This window comes from Tympanuchus pallidicinctus, unplaced genomic scaffold (assembly GCF_026119805.1).
Source record: "Tympanuchus pallidicinctus isolate F22 unplaced genomic scaffold, pur_lepc_1.0 scaffold4, whole genome shotgun sequence".
NCBI lineage: Eukaryota > Metazoa > Chordata > Aves > Galliformes > Phasianidae > Tympanuchus > Tympanuchus pallidicinctus.
Window position 1 is genome coordinate 34,694,490 of NW_026294758.1, and position 23,957 is coordinate 34,718,446.

Consider the following 23,957-nt stretch of genomic DNA (forward strand, 5'->3'; position numbering starts at 1 on the left):
GGGGCGGGGCCGCCGCCGGACGTTGCTGCCGTTGCCTAGCGAGGCGCTGTCAACAGCGGGCAGCGCGGGCGCGGCGGCCGCAACGGGAGTTGGCGGGCTGTCTCCGCCTCCCGGCCGCGCCGCCCTCCGTCCTTTCTTCTCCGCTCGGCGGTATCGCCGGGCTGAGCGGTTCTTCCTTAGTGAGAGCTCCTGGAGGCGGCCGGTCCCGACCTCAGCAGGTTTGGAAAGAGGCTGGGCCGCTGCCGCAGCGCTGCCCGCCCGCTGCTTCCCGGCACCGCGGCGTTCCGTGGTTTGGCGTGCGGCGCCTTCTGGCATTCGCCCGTTGTTAGGGGGTAGTACATAGAGTGGCTGGCGCTCCCTCTCTGCCTTGCAGTGACCTCTGTTATTTACTTTCTTGTTTTTTAGAATAACTTCAAAGAGGGGAGTGGCAGCTTTGTGCGGCTGTCCTTGCCGGGGATAAAAGGAGGGCCCCCAGGTAGTTAAAAGCGGACGTAGGCCAATATGTGGCTCGGCTGTGCGTGCAGTAAGTCATACGGGCATTCCTGGTTGTCCCGTCCTTTGTGATATGAGGACGGTTCCAACCCCAGCTTTGCCTGTTTGACTTCCAGCTGCTCGGATTAACAAAATGGGGCTTTTCTTCAGCCCCCAGATAGAGTTCCTCAGCTCCAAACTAAATAAGACTGAACGAGGTGCAAAAGCTCCTCCTTTTGCAACCACGAAACACCACGTCTCTAAAACTCACTTGTAAATATATCAGGAAACCTGAGTGTCATGTGCTTAGCAGATGAGTTCTGCTAGGCAGGAGCTCTGCAAGTTTCCCTCGCCTCATGAAGCTGCTGAGAACTGGCTTAACTAAAAGCTGTGCTGAGGATCCAGCAATGTTCCCAACAGACAGCTTTAAGGAAATGCTGTTCTTTGACGCTTTTCTTTGTGCTGCACTGCAGTGCTGATATGCTAAGAATGAGCATGCAGGGGATGGTATCAGGAAGCGTGCATGCTAAAATATATAATTAATAGAAGTTAATTACATATAGGCATAAAGAGGCAGATTAAATCAGATGAATGCTTTGTATGTAGTAATTGGCAATGTGTGAAACCATCCTGCCTTGCAGGCAGCACAACAGCCTGCTCTGCATTTCTCAGGTTATAAATATGTGATCCTTCTGAAGTGGAAGAGGCTTCTAAGGTATATATATATGTATATACATATAACAGGAGAAAAAGGGGTTGTTTGACTGGTTTCTGTTGCCTATGCAGCAGGAATGTAGCAGTAGGAAAGTAAGATTCCTCATAAGGACCTGTCTTTTCAATGTTTGTGAATAAGGCCTTGCAATACTGCTTCTTCATTTGGCTTTATTGAGTTCATAGAGAAAGTCAGGCAACTTTCAGGCTTAAATCTGCTCAGAAACTAATAGTAACAAAATTAAGTTATTAATTCATTAACAGTTATTAATATCGTTGCTTTTCTGTCACAGTTACTTTTTAGAATTTAAAGACACTTTGTATTGTTAGGAAACTCTGACATTCTACCTCAGTAGGGAATTAATTCTTATTAAATAACTCAGAAAACATTTTTTTTTAGTTGCAGAAATAGTGAATGAGATGAGCACACAAACTGTGACATTTGCAGTGACTGTGTGAATACCAAGTGTGGAGCACAGAAATGGAAGCTGGCATGGAGGAAATCCCAGTTAAAGTTGCAGTAAGGATCCGACCTCTCCTTTCCAAGGAAGTGCTTCATAATCACCAAGTGTGTGTGAGATTAGTTCCAAATACACAACAAATTATCATTGGAAAAGATCGTGCCTTCACTTTCGATTATGTATTTGGCAAAAACTCAACCCAAGGAGAAGTTTATACAGTTTGCATTAAGCCTCTTCTACTGTCTTTAACGGAGGGATACAATGCTACAGTATTTGCATATGGACAGACAGGCTCTGGGAAAACTTACACCATTGGAGGTGGTCACATTGGTATGTTATCTTGTTGTGTTCCTTTTCTTTCACTTGTGTACAATGCACTTGTACAAATTAAGTAATTAATGCATAGCGGATGGAGCTGGAGAATGAAGGGGTCATGAAAATCAGTATAATAGAAAAAAAAAAAGAAAACACAAAAATATCCAAAGTGTATGAAACAATTGAAATGTTCTAAACACAAATTCTGTATACATTACGTTGTAAGAAAAGTATTGGAGAAAGAAACAATTTGGGTTTTTGTTTGTTGGTTGGTTGGTTTTTTATGTTTTTGTTTTGTTTTGTTTTTTTGCATTTTAACATGCAACTTAAACTGTAACTCCTTTCTGAAATCCATGACTGCATGCAGTGCTTTAGAAATTCTCAATGCTTTTACCTTACTGAGAAAATATCTGCTTTAGGCAATGGTTTGTTTACTCTCTATTGGCTTCTTTTGAGAATCTGGCAAAGGTATTAATTTCATGTTTAAGTTTCACAGAATCAATTCATAGAATCACAGGATGGTTTGACTTGGAAGGGCATTAAAGTCCACCCAGTTTCAACTCCTTACCATGGACAGGGCTGCCACATGCCAGATCGGGCTGCCCAGGGCCCCTTCCCACTTGGCCTTTAGCATTTCCAGGAATGGGGCACCCACAGCTTTTCTGGGCAGCCTGTGCCAGTGCCTCACTGCACAACGTGTAAAGAATTTCCTCCTAACATCTGACCTAAGCCTCTCCTCTTTTAATTTAAAACCATTCCCCCTTGTCCTACCACTGTACCTCCTGACAGCATTCTTCCCCATTTTTCTTCTAGGCTCCCTTTGAATACTAGAAAGCTGCTATAAGGCCTTTTCCCAAAGCCTTCTCTAAATTGAAGTTTCTGGAATAATTTAGAACTTAACTTTAAGTCCTATTAATGGATTAAAAGAAATATTCTTATCAACAGAAAAGCAAGTATTTTCATAAATTCTAGAGAGCCCTGAGCTCTTCAGATTACTTACTCCATCAAGTAGTAAATATCACAGACTTCTCATTAGCTTCAGCCTTTGTAATTTATGCAGCAGAATGACGGCAAGTGTCTGTGACATCTTTCTTTGTATTTTAGCATCAATTGTGGAGGATGAAAAGGGCATAATCCCACGGGCTATTCAGGAATTATTTCAGCATATTTCTGAAAACCGTAACATTGACTTCCGTGTGAAAGTATCTTATATAGAGGTCTACAAGGAAGAACTTCGTGATTTATTGGAGTTGGAGACCTCTGTGAAAGATTTGCATATCCGAGAAGATGAAAAGGGGAATACAGGTAGGATTTTGGATCTAAAATTTGATACACATGGTTTCAGCTGTATGCCCAAATTATTCTTTCCATCCTGAAAAGAGAGAAATAGCATCAGGTGCTATGGTAGAAACACAGTTACTGCTTCTGCAAATTCTGCCTAGAAACACAATGGTACCTACATATTCAGTTGAATAAATATTTTAAAATGAAGCCTTCTCACTTTAAGGTTGTATTTGTCAAGCTACTTGCACTGTAAATATCAGCACCCATTTCACTCTGAAATGAGTGGGACAAAGAATAGTATCATCTGATATTTTTAGGAGCTCTGAAATTAACATCTCATAGTTCTCATGTCTCTGCAGGAAGATGCTATAAAAATCCACTACAGTCTTTTTATTCTGAAACTGAGTAATTTGTATTTCGTTTTTGTTTTTTCTTTATTCTTCATATTTTCATTTTTGTATTCTTTACATTATTATTGTTGTTATTGTTATTATTATTATTATTATTGTTTTGAGCTAGTATGGCTTTCTTCTCTGTAGCTGGAAAAAGGCACTACATGCAAATGCAGTTAGTACAAAGCTTAGTCTGCAAACAGTATCATTGCTTCATGTACATATGTATACATACAAGTATGATACTGTTGTAGTATTTAAGCACAGTAATATTTAAACTACTGCATCAGGACCATTTGAATCATCTTTAGTTGATAGTGTACCTGCTGTAGTATTTTCCATCCTTTACTAAAACAAAGGATTAAAAAATCAGCTGTTATGAACATTAATTACCACCTCTACATTATGAGATTACTCCAGCGGAAGATATTTCTCTGAAAGGCCTTGCTACCTGATCTGTACATAATATGCTGCTCCTAACATAGGCTGGGAATCATTTCTACTACGAACTTTTATCTGTCTTTTTTTAACTCACAAAGTAAGTGAGATTGCTCACTTCAAATTGCATATATCTTCCTGTAAATGCCTAGAGGTGTGTGTTCTGTTTAACGTACTGTTACAAATGCTATGAGGCGATACACCCACACTACAAATTCATGTGGGCTTCAGATGTGCTGTAATTCATGGTTAACGTACTATTTTCTTTAGCTATGTGCTGTGACTTTATAATGTAGGCTTGTTCGTTTCTTTGATTTGTGTTTATAAATTGCCACGAATTGTTGCTGAAAATAATTTAATTATTCTTATTTTCTTCGATATGGTGTTTAAGTAATTGTTGGTGCTAAGGAATTCCAAGTAGAATGTGCCGATGAAGTAATGAGCCTGTTGGAAAGTGGCAATGCAGCTCGTCACACAGGCACAACACAAATGAATGAGCACTCTAGTCGATCTCACGCCATTTTTACCATCAGTATTTGTCAGAAACAATCTGCAGAGTCTCAGAAATGTACTGATGTATCGCAGAATCCATCTTGGAAGTCGGTCAGAATGATTGCTTCGAAGTTCCACTTTGTGGATTTGGCAGGATCAGAGAGAGTGACAAAGACTGGAAATACTGGTGAACGGTTCAAAGAATCAATTCAGATCAATAGTGGTTTGCTGGCCTTGGGAAATGTCATCAGTGCTCTTGGAGACCCAAAAAGGAAAAGTATGCACATTCCATACAGGGATGCTAAAATCACTCGTATTCTGAAAGACTCCCTAGGAGGAAATGCCAAGACAGTCATGATAACATGTATAAGTCCATCCTCATCAGACTTTGATGAATCTTTAAATTCACTCAAATATGCCAACAGAGCCAAAAACATCAGAAACAAACCAGTTGTAAACTACAACCCTGATCAAGACCGGATTGATGAAATGGAACTTGAAATCAGATTGCTCCGAGAAGCTTTGCAGAACCAGCAAGTCGGTAATCAGTGTTCACACGACTTAAATCAAGAAAGAATTCGAATCAGTTCGCTAGAAGAGCAGCTCACCCAGCTTCAAGTTCAGTGCTTCAGTTATAAAAACTGCATAGATGAAGCCTTCCCATTCCTGGTTGACTTGATTGATGATGTTAGCTTAAAAAAAAGTCAGCGGGACAGGTTGCAGAGTTGGATCACCATGGTGCAAGAAGTAAGGAAAGAAGCTGTCAGCATGCAGCAAGCTGGCACCAGGACTGGGACCAGCCACGAGCCTCATCATATCACAGTCCTTCAGCTGAAGCGGGAACTCAAGAAATGCCAGGTATTTAAGCTGATCATTCAGTAACTATGAGAAGTCTGCTAAAACTTGAATTCAGTTTTGAATCATGTAAAACTGTTAAACCTTAATTACACCTAACCTGTATTTAATTTTGACTATATATTCCCAATTTATTTATCTAATCCTCTGGAACACAGAGCAGAGAACAGAAACATAACAGCAACAAAACACACACAAAACAAACAAATAAACAACCCTTCAAGTTTTCCTCCATTTCATTTTCTATCCCACCATCCTTTGGAGGAGGGTGAGCAAAGAGCAGTCACATGATACTGCCAATGTTAAACCACAGCAGCTGCTTACTTTTCTATCATTTCATTCTGCCCCTCTCTTACCATCATCTGTATGATCTTCTTTACTACTACCTTTATTTTTTCCTTCTGCAGTTGTCTCAGCTCTGAGTAATGATACAGCCCCATTGTCAGACAGGATGCACTTGCCAACTAAGCTTAGTAGAAATATTTGTATTGGTACATGTACTTTGCAAAAAGTTCTATCCCCTGAAGAGAAATCTGGTTCTTCAGTTCTTTCATAGAAGCACTTAAAAAGCTCTTAAAAAGAGGGTTCTCTTTTTGTGGAAGAAAGATGTAGGTAAGCTAGTTGTGCACATATATCCAGTTTTAGAATGGTGAGATATGGTGTTTCCGTACTTTGTCTTTAGTTTCTGCAAGTTTTCTCATGGACTAACTACATTACAACTCTCCTTCAATCAATATTGAATTATTTTCTCATAAAAACACCTGACGGAGTATTCTTATAGTTTCTTTAACCTGTAGGCAGATTCCTTAATATAAAAATGAGGAAGGCCATCCTTATTTTTTCATTCAAGAAGCGTCTTTGATTGATGCTGAGATTTTGTGGCCACATCTCACAGCACACTGAAGAAAATAGTTGGATTTAAATATGCACGCCATAATGTTAATAAATTATTAAATAAACGAATAAATTATTGTTTCCTCTGGGAGAAAGAGATTTGTCTGAAGAAAATCAATAGATACTAAACAGAAGTGAAGAAATAGTTGATAGAAAACACAGATGCTATAGGTGAACAGCTTTTTCACCAGAGGGCCACGATATCATAATCAGAGGGATCTTGACAGCTGTTCTGCAGAAAAGCAGTTCTGCAGAAAAGGAACTGGGGCTCCCGGCGGATACCTCTGAACACGAGCCAGCAGTGTGCCTTTGTTGCTGAGAAAGCCGATGGTATTCTTGCCAGCACTGCCAGCATGTCAAGACAAGTGATCCTTCTTGATGGGGCTGTATCTGGAGGACTGCCTTTAGTTGTGGTTGCAAGCCACATTGTAGGGTACATTAAATACAGCATAGCCAGACAGTCAAAAGAGGTGATTCTCTTGCTACATGTAGCATTCATGCAGCCACACTGTGAATATTGTATGTAGTTCTGGGCCTCTTAGTATAAAAAGGGTGTTAGAGTCCTTGCAAGTATCTAGAGGGTAACACAGCTGGCAATAGGGCTGGCAACAGGCACACATGTGCTGTGATGACTGAGGGTAAAGGATTGTCCAGCCTAGAGAACAGGCCAGGAGGCGACTGCATGGCCCTTTGCAGCTTCCTGGAAAGGAGGAGTGGAAGCAGAGCGAAGTGCCACGCTCTGCTCCTGGGAACCCATGGCAGGATGTGGGAACAGCACAAAGCTGTGGAAAGAGAGGCCCAGTCTGGACATGAGGAAACATTTCTGTACTGTGAAAATGGTTAAACACTATCACAGGATTCCTAGAGAGATTGCTGATGCCCTATGAGGCAGGGTTTTGGAAGTGTTTGCATAAGTCCCTCAATAATATGCTTAAACTGTTGGATAGCCCTGCAGTAGTCAGGCAGTTGGAGTAGGTTTTTGAAGGTCCCTTCCAAATGAACTTTTCTGTTCTATTTGTCTTCTGTTCAGTTCTGAGGCCACCAATACTTGAGATACATGGAGCTACTGTAAGGAGTCCCATGTAGAAACACAAAGATGATGAAGGGACTGAACGCCTACCTCTTCTCTGAAGAGAGGCTGTGAGAGATGGGACTCTTCAGCCTAGAAAGGAGGAGGCTGAAGAGGGTTCTCATCAATGTCCGTAAATACCTGAAAGAAAGATGCAAAGGACATAGAGCCAGGCTCCTTCCAGTAGTACCCAGCCAGGACAAGAGACAGTGGGCACAAACTGGAGCATGGGACATTCCCTCTGAACACCAGGAAGCACTTCTGTACTGTGCTGGTGACAGAGCTCTGGCACAAGTTGCGTAGGAAAGTTGTGGAATATTCTTGGAGATCTTCAAAAACTGCCTTAATATGGGCCTGGGCTCCCTTCTCTGGGTGTCTCAGCTTGGGCAGGGAGGCTAGACCGGATGTACTCCAGAAGTCTCTGCCAACTTTAATCATTCTGTGATCCTGTGATTGGAGAAGTTTGTGTACGTACATAAAAACTTTGCTGTTCTTATCACATCTTTGAACAGAAAATGAATATGTATATATTTTTCATTTTCCAGTGTCAAGAATAACAATGTATCCTTTTTCCAAGCTGAACTTTCCTTTTATTATCTAGCAGGCTTTAGTCATGGATGAAGAAGTATTTAGCCAGAAGGATCATGAACTAATGATACTACAGAATCAGATAAAGGCATTGATACAGGAAAATGAAGAACACCTGGGATCCTTAAAGATGGCTGTAGAAACACAAAGATTACAGGTATTTTTCCTCTGGTACATATTACATATATCCATATTGAACCATCTTTCCACGGTATGAATGAATTATTATTTTAAGACAGACCCTTCAGGATATTTTGGGGGACATATATGTCTACAAATCTTATAAGCACTTTGTTTGAATCAGAGCTGTATACCTTAATGAGGCAAGTCTTCTGGTGGATGAAGCCCAATATTATGATTCCTAAAGTTTATATTTCAGCCTTGCTGGGCCACAGCCTTTCTGTAGAACCTTACATTAATCATTTTGTTTCTCTGTGCTTCTTGAAACATACCACATACATCTTTCTCCAGATGTATGTTGCTGATGTTTCAGGACAATTCATGGAGTAGGTTTTAAAAGTCCTTCAAAAATTCTTTAGAATATGAAAAAGACTTGAAAAGCACCTACTGAATGCTTTAATTGAAAAGCTGCATAGAAACATATTTTGTTATGTCTTTAAGTGTCAGAGTAAAGTATTATTGCCTTTGTACTTACTAAAACAGAATTTCGTCCTTATTTTCTGAGTTTACTATTATAGAAAACTGAGTAACATAGTGGAAACACTGCTTTCCTCTTTCCCTCTCTTGACCTCACTTGCTAAAAAAAATTGTAATGGATAGGAAGTTCAGAGTACTTAAAGATCTAGGAGACCACAGAAAGAACACTTGATCCCCCTCTACTCTGCTCTTGTGAGGCCCCATCAGGAGTATTGTGTCCAGGTCTGGAGCCAGCAGTACAAAAAAGACAAGGAGCTGTTGGAGAGGGTCCAAAGGAGAGCCACAAAGATGATCAGGGGACTGGAGCACCTCCCATATGGAGACAGGCTGAGGGAGCTGGGCTTGTTCATCCTGGAGAAGGGAGTCTGTAGGGTGACCTCATTGCAGCCTTTCAATACCTAAAGGAAGCCCATAAACAAGAGGGGAATCAATTCTTTGAAAGGGTAGATAACTGCAGGACAAGAGGAAATGGTTTTATGTTGAAGGAGGGAAGATTTAGGTTGGATGTCAGGAGGACATTTACTATGAGTACTATGGTAAGGTGCTGGAACAGGCTGCCTGGAGAGGTTGTGGATGCCCCATTCCTTGAGGCCAGTTTGGATGGGGCCCTGGGCAGCCTGATCTAGTATTAAATGGGGAGTTTGGTGGCTCTGCATGTGGCAGGGGGGTTTGGAGATTCATGATGCTTGAGGTTCCTTCCAACCCTGGCCATTCTGTGATTCTGTGATATTCTCCTAGCACTGCCTGTCATGTGGATGATAGATCTGACTTTTTGAAAGGGAGAAACATAAACATGGCTAGTTAGTGCTTTTCTCCTTATTCTTCTTTTTCTCTTTTTTCCTCTTCTTTACTGATGACTCGGGGAGAGTAGATTAATGAAAGGTAAGTATACTACTCATCATTTTTTTCTGCCATTTCTTGCTCTTTTTGTTCTGTCATATCTGAATAGATTTGTTGTTTTTTTTAACCCACTCAACATAGTGTCAGTGTATTGCACCAAGACAATGCTTATAATATTAATTCTCAATTATGCAAGATAGAATTTATGCATAGGAACAGCTGCATTTTAGGCAAAAAATCACAACTGTTTCAGTACTAGAGACAAGAGAGATGCTGGGAACTCCCAGCCACCGGTTTTATGTACTTAATCCACTAAAGTGATGTTTTTATTTAAAAGCATATAAAAAACAGTGTTGTAATTAAAAGCAAGTGTTGGGGGCAAACGGTTTAAAGTTGTATTCACAGGAACATGCATTTTAGTGATACGTGGAGTAAGAACTGAATGTAGCATGTTGTAAATGTTTATACACATACGTGTTTATATAACATGTAATGTGCTGAGAGGGTACAAGGGTAGCAGGGATAAAGGATCTTAAAAGAGTTAAAAACAAATACAAATGCATACATTTGGTTGACTACCACCAGCTGTTCTTCAGATTCCCTGTTTTTGGTAGACCAGATTTTAGAGGTATAAAGGAATAAAGGGAGTTGAAAATTGATACAATCTTGGCCTTCTTGAATGAATTAGTTCAGTGGAGATAAGTAATTTTGAACAATGTGCAGATACTGCTGTAGTAAAGGCAGATGAGTAAGTTTTTCAAACTACCATTGCCAAACATTTGAAGTTGAGTAGGAAAGAATGAAGTAGTTGGTTTCTTGGGTTATGTATGCTTTTGTTTACTAATAAAAATAATCTTTAAAATGAGACTGCTTGAAGAGGAAGCCTATGCACAATTTATAATTTAAACTTGAACCATATCTTTCTTTTGAGCATGTTTCTTGAATTACCTTTTTATTTCTTCATAAACACATATATAAAGCAATCTGGGACTAATAAGCATGTCATTGCCTTCTCACTGGATGACTGGATAAACTAACTTAACCTAACTAGAATAGGTCCTTCTAAACAAAAATGTCTCTAGCAGCATTTACTGGAGTTTGGGAGCAGGTTATTACATTACATACATTACATTAATGATATGCCAGACAATTTTCAGCTTGTTGCAGAATTTGGCTATGCGCTGCAGAAGGATTTAAGGTCAATGAATAATTTACAAGATTCTTGACCTTTGTAATGAATTTTGAAAAGGTGAGTATGATGTTACCTGATGAAGCAACAGCTCAACAGTTTTGCTTTTCTTTATTGTTGTTTGCTTGCTTTTATTTTCTAATGAGAATGAGAAAATGGTGGAACAACAGATCCTTATTGACCAGCTAAAAGAAAAACTGGAGAAGTTTGCAGTTGTGAAAACGCTGGACGTCTCAAGTGCTTGTGAAGATGAGCCTGCTGTTGTGGCATCTGCAAGGAGGCCGTACAGTGTCCCACTTACAAAGAGTCTGCTGTACTCACTTCACCCACCTTCAGGGTCAGAGAGCCGAAAGGTAAGATCTGCCTAAATATTACATTTTTTTAAATGGTTATGGTTCAATAATTATATTAGACGTTACAGTCAGCTGCTATTCAGTTTCCCTTACTGAAGGCTCTGAACAACTACTTTTAACATTGCAACAGATGGTATGCCACAATTGTCCAAAATGTATGGGCTAGCATTTAGAATCATGAATGACTAGAGTTGAAAGGGACCTTTAAAAATCGCCTGATCCAAGCCCCTGCCATTGACAGGGACATCTTTCAGAACTTCAGGTTGCTCAGAGCCCATCTAAACTGATTTTGAAAACTTTCAAAATTTGTCAGACTGATAAAACTGCAGTCTTTTCTGGTGTTTTCTGGGGATTTTTGGGGCTTCACATATGAAAACTAAGCAAAACTGAATGATTATTCTGCATTTATTCATTGAATATTTGGGATAATTAGTTGATGTTGTCACCTTCCTCTGCACTTAGAGCAATTTTTCTAAACACTTGAAGAACCTTCTGTTACAAAGGAATTCAGAAATATTATTGAAAGCATCTGTAATCTTGTTTACAAACTCAGGCAGTGAGAGACTGCCAAAATGAAAAACTACTGGAATATCAGTAATGAGTTACTAAATTATTACAAGTATTTCTTGGGGTGGCTTTTGGCAGGTATATACAAGTCCCCCTGCCTTCTCCCTGGCTCGGATGATGGCGGGATTCCGTGCTCGCAGCCAGATGATACTGAGCTGCATAGAAGATCAAGATGAAGTCCTTCGCTGCCACCTCTCTGATGAGAGTGATGGAGAGGAAGAAAATACACATAGTAAAAAGAAAAGCTCGTTTAAGTAATTTTTTGTTCTTCATTTTTAGTTACAGTCCGCTGTATAACCGATGAAATGCTACTGCCTAATCCTACTAGAATGTGAGGCCATCTTTGAGGCTATTTAAAGTAAACTTATGAGATGAGCTGGGCATGATACAAAGATTAGTTTAAGAAATATATGTATTTTTTAATGTAATAAAGATTGTGTGTATTCTGTTTTGGGCCAGAATTCACCAAAAATATCTAGAGGGGGAGGAGGAAGGTAAAAATGCTTATGTGAGCTTTCTCAGTTTGGTATTCTCTTTAAAGGTTGAGTACTTAGCATGAAGCTAGCAGAAAAAAAAATAAATAATCCTTTGTGTTTGAAATGCATGTTTTCCATTCTTCCTTAGGCATTCAATAAACCGCACATGGACACAAAAACAAGCTTCGATGTGCTTTCCCTTTGAGCTAATTGACATGAAACGTCAAGTAGAAAATTCCAGTTTGTCCAACAGATCTGCACTACAGAATGACACACCCACAGGTAAAATGGAAGTTATGAGAGTAAGTCAAATTAGTTGCTATAACATTGTAATATGCAAAATTGTGTTTATCACATTTAATTATTTTTCCCATAAAATATATGTCTGATACAAATATCTTTTGTTATAGCTCAACATAAACATATTTTGAGATTTTTCTTTCTGAAACTGACAGCAGTCACCTTAATGTTTGAATAATTCTCAATGGTCAGAAAGAGTTTCACATATCAATAGCTATTTAGATATAAATCTCTAGTGCTCATTCAAGGAAAGGTTGCTGTTATTTTATCAGATGCACTGAAAAGGTTTAAATACTATTCTACTTTCTAATCAGGGTCTTGAAATGTTAATGCATCCTACTGTTTCTTTCTCTGTTAGACATATGGCAGGGAAAAGGCTATTTGCACTGTTCTTTCCACTTGGTTCTTTCACTTCATATGCTTGATGTCTGTACATACAGTATTCCAAAACATTCTCTTTTTGAAAAACAGTATGTTCAATTTCTTCCTTCATTTCCACATTGCTTTGTTTCTTTCAAGGTAAAGAGATTGACAGCCTCCAGAAAAGTCATGTTTTTAACATGCAGAAGTTAAAGAATTCAGAGTTAAGACTCACTGAGGCCCAGCAGAAAATCAGAGAACTTGCACTTAATATCAAAATGAAGGAGGAACTTATTAAGGAATTGGTAAGAACAGGTAAGTGGCTGCGGATGGACAACACGAAATGAAGACATTCAGAAATAAGGAAGAGAAAAGTAGAAAAAATTCTGACATCCTGTATGTCGTAGTTTGTATATGATTTTTCTATGCAAGAATACTTCTGGTAACTTGAAGATTCATAACTTACATAGATTACTTGCTATGACTGCATTGAAGGCTGCAAATTTTTATTATGGCCTACTCTGCTATGATATGCAGATGTCTTTGTTGAATATTTTTTGTGCTTTGCTGCTTATTCAATTTATGCACTAACAGTGTAATTTTCCATGTAAGCTTAGAATTGCTGATTGCTTTGTGGGCTTGTATTTGTTACATGGTATCTGGGATAGGAAAGAAGTGACACTGTGCAGGGAATGCATGCATTCCCATCACAGCAGTAGGGAAGCAGGAGTCAGAAGTGGAACAGGTCAGCGTCCCTTTTAGCTTATGTCATTAAGCCTCTGACCTGGTAGAAACTAGCATTGCGAGGACCCTAAGGGTCTTTCTTTACTACTTTTAATCACACTCTTCTTCTGTGTACCAATGCTTTCAAGACTGTCTTTTGGCATTCAGAAAGATTCTGTACCCCCAAAAAATCATACCATGAGGAAAATTAGGGGAAAATTAGAGGGCAGAAATACAATCCAAAGTTGTTTACTGATTACCAAGTTGGAAGTTGAATAATAAATAAATAGCGTAATCTTCTGGGAAAAAGAAAATTAATCATCTGTGAAATACAGAGTTTGTCAAAGACTGAAAAAATAGGCAGAAGAACCTTATTTGGCACTTAGTTGGTGCTTTATTTGGTGACATCAGATGACTCATTGAAGAATTCAGATTTAAGATTCCATTGTTTATCTCTGTCTCAGAATTATAAAGGAATTGTTTGATTAGGGTTGGAGAAATATCTCAGAAATTTTCAGTTTAACTAGAATGAAGTAAATAATGATTAACTACATGTTTAATTAAGAAATTTCAACTGATTATCTTGCTGTTTTTAAACGATTTGGATGTGGTTCAAGGTAAGGATGCACAGTCTGTAAGCAGGCAATATACTCTGAAGATATCTGAGCTGGAGCAAGAATCTGAGCAGGCCAAAATGGAACTGGCTGAAACACAAAAGCAGCTTCAAGAGCTGGAGAGTAAGGAGATGAGAGATATTCAAGAGAAAGCCAGGTTACAAAAAGAATTCCGGAAGAAGATGGATGCAGCTAAGATGAAAGTGCAGGTATTTTTGCATGACCATTGGGATTTACAAATACCTGTTTAAATACCATCCTTAAAATCTGAACTGTCTACGTGTGAGATTCTCACCAGCCTTACACAGCTAAAGCTGGTTGGATTGAAGTAGCCAATGAAAATGTTAGTACAATTACACTTATTGCTACTTAACAAATATGTAGTTAGGTATATTCCTGGTAAAAAGAGATGGATGGTATTAAATTCTTAGATACCACTCTATCATACAAGAATGTACACAAGTAGGTTACAAGTTTATTAGCTGCTGTAAATAAAATTTATGTTTTCTGGAAATAGTGTATAAATTCTATCTTTGAGAAAATCATTATGATTGTTTTGATTATGTGTTTGTAATATCAGATTCAATACCAGCTAGTAACTAATTTTAAGTTCTCTTGTGGGCCAGCTTAAGCACTCCATGCCTCTTGGTCCCAGAATGGTTGGCCAGACAAGCACTGCACATCAAATTCTAACTGATATATTCACCTGAGTTCAGGACCAGAACCTTGATAAACCTTCTTATCTCTGCACATTAATCTGAGCTGTTGCTTCTGGAGGAGTTCACTACCTTCACCATGTTACCAAGTCTGAACTGTATCTGTGCCTTTTCATGCTGCTTCAATTAGTTCTTTCTTTCCTGATTTTACCAGAAGGCTTAGAAACCACAGAAATAATGAGTGATTATTGTGGTAAAATTTAGTTGGTCTTGCTAACTGTCTGAACTCAGTGAAATAAAGAATAAACCTGAATCACATTACAGTTTTAAGTTTTCTTGCTACTAAGATTAAATTTGCCATGAACGTTCAGGCCTTACAGAAAAAGAAGCAAGACTCTAAGAAACTGGCTTCGTTATCTAACCAAAGTGAAAAACGAGCAACAGAACTTGAGCAGAACATCGTTCAGATGAAGCATCAGCAGACCTTGCTAGAGAAAAGACTGCATGAGGAGAATGAAAAAAAGAAGCAACTAGAAATAGAGATTCAGCGAGACCAGCAACAAATTAAAGTAGGACTATTTCTGTTTCTGTATAACAAAGAATGAGATCAGCCAATTTTGCCTCTATTTTCCCCAAAACAAAACCAGATTTTAAGTAGTTCTATGTAATCACTTCATTGAAAAATTCACTGAAGAAATTGCGTATAAATATTTTGACAGAAACCTTTTATTCACACTTTTCCTCACCATTTTTAAAGAAATGCTATTGTGTGATGTCTAGCCTTGAGTTGCAGTTTTATTTAAATCATTTATTTAAATATATTTAAATTAAGGGTAAATTTAGGGTTGATATTTCAGTTTACATACTTGTGTAGATTCTGACATAGAATGTTTAAAAACAGGCTGACTGAGGCAGAAGGAATTTTTTGTGTGTTTCTTTTTTTGGTGGTTTTTTTTTGTTTGTTACTTTATAGGAACTGCAGCTTAAGATGGAGCAACAACAGAAGATTCTGACACTTAAAGATGAAGAGATTGCTGCATTTAAAAAGAATAACAATTCTGCAGGAGCTTCAGAGAAGTCAGAGGTAGCTAATATTCTGTAAGCCAGTGTGGGTGCTGAAAATAAAAGAAATAATCTTTATTCATCCCTAGTCATTCTGGTAGAATAGTAGGTGTTCTCTGCGACATTGCTACCTGCGTTATTTCAGATCTGGACACTGGGACATGAGAATTTCATGAATTATCAAAAGTCTTTAAAGATGAAAATAAATTTTAAAACAAAGTGAAGTAATGGTAGCTTGTTAGATGTACATGTATTATACCCACTGATAGACTACTACTTCAGAAGGAACTTCTCTGAGTAGGATCAGAACTCTCAATTTTCTGTCTTTCAGCATTTTAGATTCTACACTAAATGTCTTTCCTAGGGACAACTATAATGGAGTGAGGAAGGGCTAGCTGAATTCTTGTGGTATCTTCCAAACCTGGTTGGTCTCTTTATATACAGGGCACTTATTTATATCCCTTTTTCACAGGAAAAGAGTATTTTTCATTAAAGGCGTCTGGTAAAAAATTGTTTAAATAAGGTGTAGCAATATAACATTGCTGAGTCTCCTTTTAAGTCAGCCCAATTTTTGTATTATCCAGAATCAAAATTTTGTTGCAGATACAATGTTAAGATTAGAAAAGCCATTTCCTCATATAGTTTATTGGTTAGTCTAAAAGATGAGAAAACAGAATCATAAAATTTTGACCCAAGAAGTCCTCATTAATACTCTCTGTATCCCTATTTAAATTACAGAAATTAGAAGAGCAAAAGAAATGGCTGGATGAAGAAATGGAAAGAATTCTCCAACAGCACAGACAATTAGCAGAACTAGAAGAAGATTTAAAGAAAAGAGAAGCCATTATAGCAAAAAAAGAAGCACTATTGCAAGAGAAAAGCCACCTAGAAATCAGGAAACTGAGATCTAGCCAGGTAATTTTAAGAAAAAGACTTGAAACTCATCACAATTGTAGCGCTGACTGAAAGACTATAGAAGGAGGCAACCAGATAATAGGAGAGGTTTAAGCCATGTGGCTTGAGCTTCTAGCAGTGACATTAAATTATGGTGTAGCTTGAGCAAATCAACATTTTAAGTGTGAATAATACAGAACAATCACTTGTATTCACATTTTGTCCCCAGATTCCAACAGTAAAACAAAAAATTGAATACTGGAATACTGTTTTTGCAGATCATTAAATAATTATATTGAAAAATAATTTAATCTTTCTGCATACTAGAGAACGAGGTAGATAAATTTCACAGTTTATTTATCAGTAGCAAAAGAAATAGAAATTTAAGTATCATTATCAAACTCATTTAATGTATGTAGAAAACTATGCATTTGAGTGGTTTTGTTTCACCTTCTAGGTGAATTTTATTGTAACTCTACTCAATTTGTATGGGGTCCCATTGCAAGAATCAAGCCTTTCACTGTGGAAAGTGACTCATACTTGTTTCCTCTGGAAGGAGTATCTCAATTTTATACCTGTTGTTTCTGGGTATTTTTTAGGCTTTAAATAAAGATAGCATGAAATTGTCTTCTCGCTTAAGTATGCTGGACCAGGAATTGTGTGATAAAAGTATGCAGCTTCAGGGCAGCACTACTGAAGACAGGACAGACATTCTGGAAAAAATCCAGGTTCTTCAGAAAGAAAGAGATCAGCTGCTCACAAGAAGAAATAGTGTGGATGAGAAATTGAAAGAGGGTAAAGTGTTGTCAGCTGAAGTAAGTAAGCAAATAGATTTATGAAATAAACTTATAAGTTTTAGGCAATAACAGAACGTTCCAGTCATGGCCTAAGTCTCCCAGCAGTAGGTAAACTAGAACCAGGGAACTGAAGTTGGGTATTTTGATTAATAATAATGCTAAAATACTGCTATGTAGTGCTATTTTCATACAAGTTAATAAAGTTTATATTCAGAGAGAGTTTACCTAGTGCTTTGGTAAATTCCACTACCCTAGGGATTATAAAATTAGAAGTAATGGAACTGGACATACATCAGTTTATCTTAAGCAATGATTATAATGTCAGAACATAGACAAAGTAAAGTGTTCCTATTGTAATATTCCCTGATTCTCTTAAAAGAATGTTGTGAAAAAGCAAACTTTACCTGAAGGCCTCCATAGAATTACACTGAAAATACACCTTATTGTGTGGATGTTCCACACTAGAGTTATCAGTATAACTAAGTTGAAGGTATAGCATACATTTATATAAAATATACAGATTTGCTTTATGTCTTGAAAAGCAGTGTGGGCCTGTGTATGAGCTGATGATGTACTAAAGGGAATCCTATTCATCTCACTCCACGGAATCTTCGGCAGTGCTTCGAGCTATTCAATTCTACTACTTCTCTAAACAGTTCATGGTCACAAAACTCCTAACTTATCTGATTCATTCATGAATCTGACAGAAAACTGGTGCAACCAAAAAAAATATTAGTGGAAGTCAGACTGTGGTGAGGGAAGGAAGGGAGGGTAAAATTTATGCTTTTATGGTGAGGAAGCAATTGTTTGAAATATTTGTTCTGGAGGGCAGAAGAAAAAAAAAGTTCTAGATTTCTTTTTTTCCTCTTACTTTTCCCATTCCAGTGAAATTTCATTTCACTTTTAAGAATGAAGTTGATGTCTTATGTATACAAAGATTAAATTTGTACTTTTTAAGAAGATTTAACTCCATGTTTCTCTGCAGGAGGAACATATCCTTTTCCAATTAGAAGAAGGAATTGAAGCCCTGGAGGCTGCTATTGATTACAAGAATGAAAGTATTCAGAGTCGACAGCACTTGCTTAGATCTTCACAAATCCTTTCACAGAGTGAGGATAACATAATAGGAAAACTAGTTTCCTTGTCTGCTGCTGAACTTAGAGCTATCCTCTTCAGATATTTTAATAAGGTATTTGTTGGCTAATGAGAAATATTTTATCTGACTATGACTATCTGTTACTATTCTAGCTAATGAAATGAAATGGTGTCAAGTAGCAAAAATCAATTTAACAAGCTCTTCATGAAAGTCCACTCAGGTTACATACATTTGTTGTGATCTCAAGGTATTTCGAATCTTTACATTAATTTAAATAGGATGCTTGTGTGTTAACTTCATGTATCTTGTTTTGAGGTTACCAGATTAAAAAGGTCTTTAAAATCTGGAAATTTCCTTGCTCCTTTCCACTGTTCCTTTTGCTCACTTTTCAAGCATGAATATGCTTAAATATTGGTGTCATGTTAAAATTGTTCCCACCTGTAGGCTTTGTAAAGTTCAAGCTAGTTTTGGGATGGATATGTATGTATTTTTCTTCCAAATTCAGTATTAAATCTCTGTCTGCAGTATAAGCTCACAGCTCATAGAGACAATTGCTTTTGTATGCACTAGCCTGTTAAGCAGGACTATAAATTCTTTTCTTAAAATGGTTAGATGAATGAAATGTGTTTCTTTCTTAGATTGTTGGCCTGCGTGAGACTGAACGTAAGTTACAAATGCAGACTGAAGAACAAGAAATGAAGGTCATAGAACAGGAGAACATAATACGTGAATTAGAATCTGCACTTGAACACATCAAGTTGCAGTGTGATAGACAGCTGACCCTACAACACAAAGAACATGAGAAAAAACTACAATTGATACTGCATCATTTCAGAGGTGTGTGTTTACTTGTTTGTTTTCAAAGAGGGATGGTACAGTAAGCAATATCTTTAGCTGCTATTGAGAAATACTGCATTTTCACTAGAAAAAAGAACTGACAAAAAAAACCCCAAAAACAACAACAAAAAAACCCTATCTGAGGTACAAGGATACATTTTGTCTGTTTATATTATGATATTATATAGGATGCTGATGAACTGACACAAGGTGCCTGCATAAAAGAAAAAACAATATTTTTTAAAAACTATCAGAATTGATGTATTTTCATATTGAATTTGCTGATATTGGAAAGTTGAAATTTCCATCAATCTTTATTTTCTAAATACTCCTATTAAAATTGCAAATGAGGTTGACGTGGCCTTTTTATCACGTGTCATGCTAGTTTGCATGTACACACAGAAAGCAATGTATCAGCAAGATGCAGGACATATTCTATCTAGCTGGGCATCTTGATTTTTGTCACAGAGGAATAGGTGTTTCACTCTGAAACTAATTTTACTTGTCCTAGAACAAGATGGAGAAGGTATTGTAGAAACCTTAAGAGAGTATGAAGTGAAAGTCCAGCAACTGGAAAAAGAGTTATTTTTCTACAAGAAAACCAGCAGAGAGCTGAAGAAGAAATTGAAAAGCTTCCTTGGAGAGTCATCTCACCAACTGCTCGCACCCTCTAAATGTAAGTACGTTATCTTAAAATGCTTTTGCAATTGTCCATAGACCACCTGAGGGCTTGTGAAAACACAATGTACATCAGACAGACATAAAAACTGTATTTTCACTGAACTAACTGTTCTCCAGGAATATACTATATCTCCTCTAGTTTCAAAGGAGAGACAACTCTGGCTTCTAAATGCAGCAGTAGTATTTATCAATCAGTGTTCTACATTCTTGTTCACTTCTCTCTGTATTCTAGTGTAATTTCAGCAGTTATATATATTAATACATATTAATCACTGTTGTGATGAAGAAAATGGTATTTTGCTGCCTGAGTGTCTGTGAATGACAAGGTAGTTAACAGCTTTGTAGTATGCCACACCTCAGATCTCAGTATTTTAAGACCTTAATTAACTTAATTCTTGCTAGCACTTGATTTCACAGAAATTACTTACTGGGAGATGGTCTGTGAAGAGCTCCATACTTTCAAAACTTAAAAAGTACTTTTATAAAGGCTAAAAGACATTTGTAATAAAAAGATAACCTTTCTAATGTGATAGCTGTGCTTTGTAAAAAAAAAAAAAAAAAGCAAAACAAAAACAAACAAACAAACAAAAACAACTAGCAATAACACTGTGTGAGATGATGAGGAAAAAAAGATTCAGTTTAGATATTTCACACCTCACAATGGTACCACCAAACAACACCTCACATGCACAATGGCTCTGTGTTTCTTTTCAAAGCTCAGTATAACTGGGTCTTCCTCTCAACTGATGCTTCTGTTGTTTTCCACTTGAGATAATACTGTGTCTTCTAGCCCACATATATTGATCACAGATGTTGCTCTCAGGTTCAGCCCCCAAGGCAAAATAAGGTTAATTACTCTGAAGTACACTGTGATGGTGTGAGCACGAATATTCTTGAGGCTGGATTATAACTGAGCATGAGAAATATCATTCTGTATTTAATTCACAAAGAAGTGTGTAGTTCTGGACATGTTTCCCTGAGAAGAGACACACATCCTAGCCAAATTGTAGCAAAGTGCAAAAGGGAAGGGAAGATCCCTTTGAATTTCCAACTTTTACAAATGCTTATGTTTGCAATGTTTGTAAAGAGTGATCTGTATTTTTGTATAATTATTTTTAGTTACTTTTTATAGGAATATATTTTGAGCCATTATACAATGTAATTTAAAAAAATTGTTGGTGAACTTTAAACATAATTTAAAACTTCCATGTACCTTAAAGTCACATTTGCAGAATATATTTTCTATGTTCTATTAGTATAATTGCAGACTGCTTTTGAAAACAGAAATATTTTTTTTTATTAGACTGTCATGGTTGAGTTGTTTTAAGACTGTGTTCATTGCAAGTTAGAATCACGAAGCTTGTATTACAAGCTTTGAGTCAGAGGAAAGTAATGGAGTAAGAGGAAAGCAATTCCCTCTGATGTTTTTGTAGATGACAACAAGCTTTTAAAGAAAAAGGAACTGATGAGGTTTAATAAGAGCAAATGTAGACTCTTGCATCTGGGGAGCATTAACTACACAATCTGTATAAGGTAGGGAATGACCTGCTGGAGCTGAGATTTGCAAGAAGGACCTGGATGTTCTAGTGGACAACAGGCTGGCCATGAGCCAGCAGTGTGCCCTGGTGGCCAAGATGGCCAATGGTATCCTGAGATGCATTAAAAAGAGCGTGGCCAGCAGGTCGTGGCCAGCCTCTTTACCTGCTGTAAGGAACCTACTTTGGTAGGGAGGTTGGACACTATGATCTCTGGAGGTCCCTTCCAACCCCTACAATTCTGTGATTCTGTGATTCTGTGACTTTACTCTGCCTTGATGAGACCACATTTAGAACACTGTATCCAGTTCTGGGCTCCCCAGTTCAAAAAAGACAGGTGTCTCCTAGAAGGATTCCAGTGGAGGGCCACAAAGATGATAAAGGGATGGAACCATCTCCTGTGTGAGAAAAGACTGAATAACCTGGGTCTGTTCAGCCTGGGGTGGAGAAGACTGAGGGGAGGGAGTTCTTATCAATGCTTATAGGTACCTAAAGGTAGATGGGAGGCAGGTGCATGTGGCCGGGCTCTTCTCAGTGATGTGTCACCTAGGACAAGGAGCAAAGGCCTAAAACTTGAACATAGGAAGTTCCATAAAAACATGCAGAACAGTTTCTTTATGGTAAGGGTAATAGAGCACAGGAAGAGGTTGCTCAGAGAGGCTGTGGAGTCTCCTTCTATGGAGATTAAAGACCCATCTGGGCACCTATCTGTGTGACCTATGCATGCTTTAGCAAGAGGGTTGGACTCAGTGATCTCTTGAGATCCTTTCCAACTCTGCACTGCTGTTATTCTGTGACAAAAAGTGAGACTAATTTAACTTCAGATGACCACACTACAGGTTACACACAGTGTAAAACCATACCAGTTCAGCAACTTTTCCTGATGTCACGTACTCAGAGAGTCAGACTTTTACTTAGGTATCTCCTGATAAATTTGATTTTAGATAACAATGCTGGTGACAAGGCATCCAGTCAAGATGAAGCAGAAGTTGCATCTGAAGAATTCAAGTTGAAAACCCATAGTCAAGCAGGAAAAATAAAAGAAGCAGAGAGAACAAATGTTTTAAGAGCACGGCAGAATTCGTACAAGCTTGGAGAAGAAGTATCAGAATTTGGATGCAACAAAGAATGCTTGTCAAGCATGGCTGATGACAGACTAGGAGAAGAGGAAACTCAGCCTTTGAAGCCTCATTCTCTTCTACCTTCTGTCATCCAGAGAAGAGAGACTGTAACACAGTTTCAAGGAGTAACCCCTGTAAAACTATCTCGGAGAGAGTTACGTCATATCCCTCCCTCTGAATTATCTTTGAGGCGTTCAAGCCTTGGGGCTGGTGTCAGTTTTATTGCTCCAGATTCCACTGAAATGGGCAAAAAGTAGTACCACTAAGAGGTAGTTACTCTTTATTGCATTTTTAGTGTCTGTTGCTTCTGAAGCAATGTTGCTAGATTTCCTTGTTGATGATCTTGTTACATAGTAGCCGCAGATAAACCAGTAAGTCTGTTTTGGTTCTTCTGGCTAGTAGGTATATGTGATGTTCACACAGTTTCAGTGAATATTAGATTTTAACTAACATGGTATCTATGGGCATATCATTCAAAGTCCTTTTAACACTGTAGAAATTACATGATTTTAGTTTTTTTCTCACCGATTTGGAAAATAAAAAAAAAAAAAACAGCTTTTCAAAGACTGCACTGTGAAGTGCACTGTACTGGTGTAATTTAGGTTTCCTAGAGCAACGTTCTACTCTCTTGTGTCAGAAACAATAGTGAATTACTTAATTTATTTCAAGATATAGCTAGAAGATACCGTTTCCAGAATCTTGCCCAGTATTGATAATGACTGGCTTCTTTAAGCTTTTTTCATAAACACATTTCATGCGAACCATGCCTGAGATCAAAATTGATGCCTCGAGATAAATTTGTTATTTGAATGTGAAAGATTTTTTTAAAATGGTATTTAAAAGTCTTATTATTTAAAAGTCTTATTGTATGAGATGAAAGTTTTACTCTCCCTCCTGTCCCTCTCCTCTCCTTCCAAAAATAATTCTTATTTGCAAAATAGTTGTTATGGCCTATTTGTGAAATTAAGATAACTGCTTACTTCATATTACAACTTTGTTTATTGTAGCTTTTTAACAATTGAATTTTGGGAACCTCAATATGTGACATCTGCTTGTGTACTACTAGAGTAGGAAAAAAAAAAAAAAAAAAAAGAAACAAAAAGAAAACATCTTCAGCATCTTCTAGGGAAGCTAGATTGATAAATACAGTATTTTCTTTGTCCTTGCTATTTGTGTCCTTCCACTTAGAACACAGATCTTTGGATTTCTTATCTGCTTCAGAGAAAGGA

At 37.7% G+C, this 23,957-nt stretch overlaps 1 protein-coding gene across 3 annotated transcripts; it reads left to right on the forward strand.

The window, feature by feature from the left end:
• Positions 1–47: 47 nt before the first annotated feature.
• Positions 48–23,835, forward strand: KIF27 (kinesin family member 27). 3 transcript variants are annotated; one of them, XM_052700681.1, is made up of 18 exons: positions 48–218; positions 1,583–1,973; positions 3,063–3,263; positions 4,464–5,422; positions 7,984–8,127; positions 10,803–11,009; positions 11,655–11,830; positions 12,201–12,334; positions 12,872–13,027; positions 14,053–14,258; positions 15,077–15,274; positions 15,679–15,789; positions 16,506–16,682; positions 17,261–17,476; positions 18,444–18,647; positions 19,193–19,391; positions 19,903–20,067; positions 22,552–23,835. In XM_052700681.1, exons 2-18 carry the CDS (start codon positions 1,664–1,666, stop codon positions 22,983–22,985), a joined length of 4,197 nt encoding a protein of 1,398 aa, XP_052556641.1. In that variant the 5' UTR covers positions 48–218; positions 1,583–1,663; the 3' UTR covers positions 22,986–23,835. The 3 variants fall into 3 exon arrangements, with proteins under 3 accessions (XP_052556641.1, XP_052556640.1, XP_052556642.1); XM_052700680.1 differs by lacking the exon at positions 48–218 and having other exon boundaries at positions 292–1,973; XM_052700682.1 differs by lacking the exon at positions 48–218 and having other exon boundaries at positions 292–1,973; positions 7,987–8,127.
• The last annotated feature ends 122 nt before the right edge of the window (positions 23,836–23,957 follow it).

What these genes read in the sequence shown, in the direction of transcription:
- KIF27 (XM_052700681.1), top strand. Translation starts at nt 1,664, where the DNA reads ATGGAAGCTGGCATGGAGGAAATCCCAGTTAAAGTTGCAGTAAGGATC. An exon ending in ACAGAATGACACACCCACAG is followed by an intron (nt 12,335 to 12,871) that starts GTAAAATGGAAG and finishes GTTTCTTTCAAG; the next exon opens with GTAAAGAGATTGACAGCCTC. An exon ending in TCTTCAGATATTTTAATAAG is followed by an intron (nt 18,648 to 19,192) that starts GTATTTGTTGGC and finishes TTTCTTTCTTAG; the next exon opens with ATTGTTGGCCTGCGTGAGAC.